Below are 8592 nucleotides of genomic sequence, written 5' to 3'. Positions count from 1 at the left end.
CTTCACCTGAGGTAAAATGTTTTCTACACTGGTTGGATGCAGGAGATAAAAAAGCCACGACTCCTCTAGACTCTGGCTGCAAACCGTATGTACACAAATAGAAGAGATTCCAGAAATTTCATATAAAAAACAGGCTTTTAATCAATCATAAATATTGCATTAATATTGCATAAACTTTCCATTGACATGTTTGAGAAAAATAAACCACATCCCTCATTTCTTTTGGCGTCCCCTGAATCCGAGTGCGAGGTACTCGAGCCGAAATCCGACGAGGTCTTCTGTCAGCACTCTTATTCCACACCTTTCATGAAATCCAAGAACTCTGAAACCATATAATAAAATAAAAAACTCAATGCACCATAATGTCATACTAGCTACATATTGTGGACTAAAGTATAGGGACACCTACAGGAGCTTAAAGTAACTTGAAGTAGCTGAATACATTCATTAGATGGGGTGTCCACAAACACAATGGTGCTCCAGCCAATACTTTAGGGATGAGTAGTGGAGTTGGGGATAAGGTCATAACATCCTGACCTCACTAAAGCTCTTGTCGCTGAATGCAATCAAATCCTCAGAGCAATGCTCCTCAAAAATAAATGCAGGATAGCCTATTTTTTTAAGACACAATAAATAAGAAGGTGTCCCAATACTTTTTTTTCCACGTAGTGTATGCAGGTACAACATTAGGATAAAAATGTAGCAGATAGAGATCGGGTTCTAAGATTGTAAACACACACTGTAATCACACACAACCCACAGGCACACACACACACACACACACACCCACACACACACACACACACACACACACACACACACATATCAAGCTAATCTCATTACTTCAGGCTTTGACCTCCAGATGTGACCCTTACCGTCATAGTCAATTTTGCCGTCGTTGTTCTTGTCGCCATCCTTCATCAGTTCCTCGATGTCGTCCTCGGTGATGGTTTCCCCCGTGGCTTCTAACATCAGCTTCAGCTCATCCAGGTCAATATATCCGTCCTCATTCCTACTCACACACACACACACATATACACACACGTCAGCTGTCTTATATCTAGGGGAACTGGTCCCCAAGCCGTTCCCTCACTTTGTTTATACGAGCCGGCCGTACTTATCAAACATGCGGAAGAGTTCGGCCAGTTCTTCCTCGGATTTTCCTTTGCTGTCATCTTTCATACACCTCACCATCATGACCAAGAACTCTTCAAAGTCCACAGTGCCACTGCCTGTGGAAACAAATTCAGCACACCTTTAGCATTTCCTTTAAAGATGCAGTCTAAACACACAGAGATGTTCAGAGATGTTTCTTCATAAAGTTAAAGGACTGTTGATAAGTGATCAAATATGGAGTATGTCATATTTCCATTTGCATTTTCCCTCCCAGAAAATGACCTCACTAATCTCTGTGTTTCTTGTTTACCCAGTTTTTACCCAGTTGCCTAGTTTTAGTCATTTCCAATCCCCCCGCTATCTAGGACTTTTCAGCAAAGTGGTAGGAGTAACCCAGCTGCTTCTTTTTAAACTGCTGCTAACGACTGTGAAGAACCTCTGCCATCCCAACAACATCCCTACTTCTCTCTGCTACGCTCAGGAAAGCGATTTTGTATCCTGAAGACAAACATAGAGAGAATGAGGAGGAGCTTCTTTCCACAGGCCATCCGGGGCCTTAACCTGCACAACAGCTAGGACTACTTACACATATACTGTATATATATACTGTATATATATATATATACTCATCCTGACCTCACTAAAGCTTTTGTTGCTGAATGCAATTAAATCCTCATAGCAATGCTCTAGAAAGCCTTTTTTCCTGGACAGTAGAGACAGTTAATCCAACAGGATAACCTATTTTTAAAGACACAATTAATGAGAAGGTGTCCCAATACTTTTGTCCATTTAGTGTATGCAGGTAAAACATTAGCATAAGAATGTAGCAGATTGTAGCAGGTTGAAGAATACTGAAATATGCCTAAATGAAGTTCATTGAAGATTATAAACACACTGTAATCATAAACAATATATATATATATATATATGTATGTCTGTATATATATTATGACATTCTACATTCAACTGATTCAACTGATATTTTAATTTCAGTCATATTTTCAGTGTTTTATTATTATAGACGTGTTATGAAATAACAACAATTTGGGAGGTGGAACATGCCTTAAGCCCCTCTTCACAATCTAACGTCTTATAAATACTACCTCTACCTCTACCTCATCAATTTTAAAGACCTAAAATAGAACCCTGTGGGACTACACAAAATATGCTAGACTGCTACCAAATAATCATTTGTATTTCTGCATTAATAAAAGAATTGATAACAGTAACAAACCCCATTTTGCAGAAGCAGGAAGTGGATTTTGTCTATATATATATATATATATATATATATATATATATATATATATGTATAACATTAGTTAGCTATAGCTTCTTAGCTAGCTATAGTATCTGTAATCAATGGTGTAAAATAACAGCTAACAAACTACAGTCTGTAGTACTTTAACTCTGACTGAAAATACCAAGAAAACAGCGACAGCCAATCAAAATGCGGCAATAAAAGCTTATAGGCCTTTCTGCACCTAATAGTCTCATTAGGTCCCTCACACTATAAACCAATTAGAAGGCTAAGTTTATATTGATTGGGAAAATACAGTGCAGACCCACTGATCAAGATGAATAACCACCTGCAGTGCTTAAGAAAGCTTCTAGGGTCACTAAGGGGAGGGCCAGTAAGCGGCCTAGGGACTGATTGGGGTGTCCTTACCGTCTTCATCCACTTCATCAATCATCTCCTGGAGCTCCTCTGGAGTGGGGTTCTGCCCCAGCATCCTCATCACCTTCCCCAGCTCCTTGGTGCTGATGCAGCCATCCTCAGCGTCCTGCACGAAGATGTCGAAGGCCGCCCGGAACTCTGCAGCACAGCAGGTTTGGGTGAGTACAGCTCAAAGAGGGAGCTGCACTGAAGAGCACTTTGATTAAAGCCACACAGTGGTTTAGTGAGGGCCCATGTTTACTGCTGCTAACTACATGGCAAGCAATACAAACTGGCTGAGTAGTCGTGTGTAATAGTGTGGATTTCTATGAATTTAAGGGGGCCCAGTTCATGTTTAGCCACCCAGTTCATGTAAAGCAACCCTTCTAGTTCTAGTTCCCCACTATACCATTAGTGACCCATCAGCCGGGATGTGACCGGTATCCAAACTAGACCAAATTAGGCCTTAGAATTGTGTATAGCTGTCTAATGTACTTTAGTCCATGTTTATAGATAACAGTGAGTCCTGCATTTAGGACAAGGCCCAAATCATCACACACTGGCCTTAAACGAGTCAAGCTAGTAATCAAAACACATTCATTTACGTGGTTAAATAGACTTGTTTCTAACAGTATATGGTGCACTGTTGTTTATGTAGCCATACTGAAGTCTAGGTTTGGTCAAAAGCAGACTTCCAATATCATAGCTACTTTAAGAAAACCTTGTATTTCCATTTTTCTAATATTTAAGGCAGTTGGTCTTTACATTGTGTCAAACTGTCGTGATAATTGGACCCATAGAAATTCTGAAAATGACTTTTGATGTCTTTTTACTGAACAATGCACCAAATTTAAAAGCCAAGAAGCCTTTTTGCTTCTCCTGTAAGGTTTTTTGTTTTTTTTGACAGTGATGACATATTACACTGTGTGTGACCGGCTATGTCGGCCACTCCATTGATTGACAGATGGACTGATGAAGTAAGGAGTGAGGGTAGTAACATACCACTCTTCTGCTCATCTGTCAGCTGCTCTACCTATAAAGAATAAAGGCAAATTACACATGAACATATTCTACACATGTACACTGGTTTTCCTACCTTGTCAAGACATAAGGTTATACATCTGCCCCTATGTATATATATATATATATATATATATATATATATATATATATATATATATATATATATATATATATAGTATATAATAATAGCACATATATAATATAATATATTATAATAGCATAAAATATAATAATGCATATGACACAAATTACTGTCTGGGGTTCAAGATATCGGTTCAAGAGACCTTTAGACCACACCTGCCCTCAAACAATGTCTTCATTCTGGGCATAAAAATCTAAATGCACACCTACTTTGCCCACTATTAGTATTATTATCACATATAATAACACTAGCAGCAAACACCATCAACACATTTATGGCTTAATCATGAAGCCTTGTTCCAATAGTCTCAATGTCTCTAATAGTCATAGTGTATTAATTATAAAGGCTATATGTATTTTTAATAGTATGTCTTATTGTAGTATGTAAGCAAGAATAACAGTTATGATAATTACAAAAATACATTACAAAAACATAAACGTCATAGGCCCTAAAATAGAACTCTGTGGGACTCCACGAGATATGCTCAACCAAAGAATAGTTCCAATAGTTTCTGCATTGGGAATAATTACTGAATAACAACCGTAGGGTTCAAGAGGTTATGTAAAGTGCATTTCAGTGATTGTTGGTTGTAGATTGTAGGTTGTAGGCTAGTGGTGTTTTTCTTTGGTTTTCCTACAAAGAGCATTGCTGTTCTGACAATGAACACACACACACACACACACACACACACACACACAAAGAAAGCATCTAAAGCATGAAGTGCCACACTTATTTCCTTCCCCTCATAGATCTCCAGATATTCAGCCTACATTCTTCTATGCAAATCAGCGTGAAAGTTGTCTCCTCGTCAGTCAAGCACTTGTTTTTATTTTCCTCTCCTCCAATCCCAGCCCATATTTCATCCACGAGGGCAGCGTTATGATGGGAGCGTGAGTTAAAAATAACACAGCAGGCGGGTTAAGGAACCACAGATGAAGGAGACAATACAAAGTGCTCTGAATTAGCATAGCAGCGGATGGGCCTAAACAATGGGGTGGTAATCCTGAAAAAGCCACCGCGAATGAGCGAGCGTGACAGCTGCTTAAGTAAGAGTTATCATCTATCATCTGCAGGCCTGCTCAGATCCAGCCCCCAAACTATACGTCTGATGCTGACTCATAAATATGCCAGTCAAAAGTGTCCCTCTGCTTCACGCTCTAACACCCCCCATATGTGTTTTCAGGGGGAGATCAGTGGGAGATAGCACGAGGCACCCTCGTAAGCGCAGATAGTGAAGGAATTCTGGCTGTGGGTGTTTTATCTTAAGCTCTGCTGCTTCCCATCGTGTAAACACGTCCAGGGAGAGTGAAGAACTTGCCAAAATTAGCCTGGGAAAAGCGACGGCCACCCCATGTGTAGGCATGTAGCCACAGCATGGAAGAACTGGCCTTATCAAGTGCCTCCTATCAGCTCTGATAGTCTTCAAGAGTCAGTGTATTTAAAGACGGTTCTATCACGTCTCTTACGCATCAGGGCCGAGAAAAGCTTGAATGAAGATAAGGGAAGACAAGGGAATTGTGGGTAGATGCTGATAGTCGATATTTTCCTGGTACATGTGTAATAATAATACATAAATATTTTTATATACATAAACATTTATAGATGGCAGAAGCACCTCTTATGTGAGTTTACAACTGACCATCACCACTAGCGTTTTTAATAAGCTCCCTGGACAAAGAATTAGTTATTAGTTAATTGTGTCTGAAAGATGAAACTGAAGGACAGGGACCAACGTGTTTCATGGTTTTGCTTCCAGGCATGAATTGCTTCTAGAAGTCAGTGCAGGTCCTTCACCACCAACATCTGAAAGGACACTCCACATGGAACTGCATTTTCATTCACAAACCATGAAACCCTATCCGTCACTTTTGTCTTTCGGCCACAATTCGGCTCCAGATCTGATCAGAACAGATAAAGCAGGTGAAGATAAATCCAGTAAAAAGGAGAAACAAGAGCTTCTCATTCTGAAGAAAGAAAGTAGTGAGATCTTGTCTGTGAGCTAGTCTGAAGAACAGAGCTTGGTTCCTCCAGGTTTCTCCTGGACCCCCCCAGTCCAGCCAGCACAGCGTGGAGGATGTGTTCAACTCCATCATCATCATCATCATCAGCAGCAGCAGCAGCAGCAGCAGCAGCAGCTCACCTGATTTACCATCATTAAGCCCTGATTTACCATCAAACCAGGTGTTGATCTGAGGAGAACTCTAAATAATACTAGACTCCATGAGGAGAACTTTGAGAGGAGATGTTCTAATGATGAACACAGTGATGGAGAACCACCGCCACTTTCTGTGGGAATGTTATTATTAATGATTATTCTAATATCAGTGTTTTACTGAGGAGATCAACACTTACTGCCCAGATCAACTGTTTATATATAATTATTAATTAAAAAAAATAAAACCCTTAAAAAAGCATTACCTGTCCTGATAGTAGCGGATATCCTCATAATGCCAGTTTGTAGCATTTCTAATGTCATAGTGGTAATAATAATAATAATAATAATAATAATAATAATAATGATAATAATATTTAATCATTCAGTTTCAAGGGCCTGCATGTGGCCGACACTTAAATTCTGCAATTCCTCTTCTACAACCTACAGTGTCTACACCATCAAAACCGAGTAACATGCAGCGACTGCCGGCGGCGCTCCAGCGTGTGAACACTCACCGCAGCTTTGTAGATGTCGTTCATGGTGCCTGGACTGCGAGCCGCTTAGCAGACGAATGGCAGGACCTCAGGGACTCAGTGGAGAGGGAATGGCATCTGGGAGCTTTATAGCAGCGGCGCAGGTCGAGCCGCTCCCTCTCAGCCCCCTAATATGTGCGTGTGTGCGTGTGTTTGTCCATGCTCACTGCGTCCATCCATCACGGTCACTCGGGCTCAGATAAAAGCCCAGGGTGGCTCTGGAGGGAGCCCACTCTAGAATGGAATGAGGAGGAGTGGCACGGCGGCCTAATCTCTGACCAGAGTCCTCCGTACACACTCAACATTCCAGCAGGACGGGCCTGCAGAGCACAAGGGAGGTCAGAAAGGTCGACCGGTGGCAAAAGATGAACCAGTTAAAGCATGAAATGAAAAAGAATGTGGTGATATTAACCCCTTAAACTCTCATTCTTCAGTTATTAACAGTCCCAGGGCCTACAGGTAGATCCTATACAATCATGTGAAAGAATTTGGACACCGCATGAAAAGCTTTGTGGTTTACATATTACATATTTACATATTTAAACATCTGGATGTTTGATCTTCGTGTGATCAAATCTAACTAAACTCACACACCTGAGTAAATGTCTGTATTTATCATTTATAAAATGGAATTAATAGAAATGTAATTTTCCTATGAGGAAAAGTTTGACCCCCCCGCCCCCAGAACATGGTTAGAGAGGACTCTGGGAGTCTTATTTAAACCTCAGACGTTTGCATCTGCAAGACTGCAACTAGATTTCCCATCATGAACCCCTCAAGACACATTATTGGGCCCCGGGTGGTCCAGCAGACTAAGGCGCTGTCACTGTGATCAGTGGATCGCTGGTTCTAATCCCGATCACGCTACTACCCATGGGCAGCCGGGGCCCCAAAAGAGTTTTGGCCTTGCTCTCTCTAGGGTGGGTAGATGGCGCTCTCCCCCCCCTACATCACACTAGGGTGGCACTGGCCGGGTATACGGCGCTTCCCTCCAGGTGCGTTGGTTTCCTAGTGATGTTGCATCGGCGGCAGTTCGAAAAAGAGGTGTGGCTGGCTGCACAGGTGTCGGAGGGGTGTGTTGGTCTTGCCCTCACTAGTGTTGGGGGCATTGCATGTGAGGAGGGAGGGAGAGAATATGGGCAATGGGTAAAAAATCAGAAATAAGCTCACCTATTGGTTATTCACAATCTCCATGTCACAATTAGCATGAACCAAGACTAAAATATTAAAAACGGTTGCTTCAATCTGAACGTCAAGATGAGACAAAGACTAGGTTTAGACCACCTTCTACTGAGGAGATTATGGATAGGATTTAGAGTTAAGTTTGAGATTAGTCCCAAAATTAGGTTTACGGCAAGCAGAGAGGCTGCCAGGGATTTTGGGCCCCATGAAAATATATTACACTGGGGCCCACAACTCTATAAAAACTATGGCAAAATAGTCAATTAATACATTTTTGTTATTGCCCCTGTCAGTCACAGGACCTTTGAACTCCACCCCCTTCCCCTCCTCCACACGGGCTCCCATGACAACACAGGCCCTTTACTTTGATTTCTGGATTGTGGTTGTCTGCAGTTTTAAACTAGTATCTCCGGTGTTCTAATGAAGTGTTACCAAATATTGTGTTGTAATGTAATATAGTGACATCATATAATAATTGTGTAATAAATAATAAATAATAAGTGTTGTAATAAAATGTGTTTGTTTGTGTTGATAGAATTATTTAAATGTGTTTTTTTAACCACATGAATCATTGGAAGCACATTTGAATCAACGTAAATTAAAGTAACGCTTGACAGGACAGCGCAAACTATGTGAACGTCAGGGTGTTGTTGGACTGAAATACAACAAGTGACAGAAGAACCCAGATGTGATACAGAGCCAAAGGCATCAAACCACAGCCAAATATAGCAGCAGCGTCCACTGCATCTAGTTTCATAACAGTGGCATTACAGGACACAGGGAA

The 8592-nt window shown here is 41.0% G+C and overlaps 1 protein-coding gene across 1 annotated transcript; it reads right to left on the bottom strand.

The window, feature by feature from the left end:
* Positions 1–203: 203 nt before the first annotated feature.
* tnnc1a (troponin C type 1a (slow)) lies at positions 204–6667 on the bottom strand. Its single transcript, XM_072696715.1, has 6 exons — positions 6609–6667; positions 3776–3806; positions 2786–2932; positions 1118–1232; positions 876–1012; positions 204–322 (listed from the first exon to the last, which is right to left on the bottom strand). Exons 1-6 carry the CDS (start codon positions 6630–6632, stop codon positions 291–293), a joined length of 486 nt encoding a protein of 161 aa, XP_072552816.1. The 5' UTR covers positions 6633–6667; the 3' UTR covers positions 204–290.
* Positions 6668–8592: the final 1925 nt, after the last annotated feature.

The sequence above is a fragment of the Salminus brasiliensis genome, chromosome 14, assembly GCF_030463535.1.
Source record: "Salminus brasiliensis chromosome 14, fSalBra1.hap2, whole genome shotgun sequence".
NCBI classification, from domain to species: domain Eukaryota; kingdom Metazoa; phylum Chordata; class Actinopteri; order Characiformes; family Bryconidae; genus Salminus; species Salminus brasiliensis.
Note: the sequence above shows the minus strand (reverse complement) of the source record. Positions and strands in the feature narration are given on the sequence as shown.

Bases quoted from the DNA above. Each gene is read 5' to 3' on its own strand.
- tnnc1a (XM_072696715.1), bottom strand. From the start codon at position 6,632: ATGAACGACATCTACAAAGCTGCG. The intron at 3,807-6,608 runs GTGAGTGTTCAC...TATTCTTTATAG, and splicing joins ACGACATCTACAAAGCTGCG to GTAGAGCAGCTGACAGATGA. The intron at 1,013-1,117 runs GTACGGCCGGCT...GTGTGTGAGTAG, and splicing joins CTCTTCCGCATGTTTGATAA to GAATGAGGACGGATATATTG.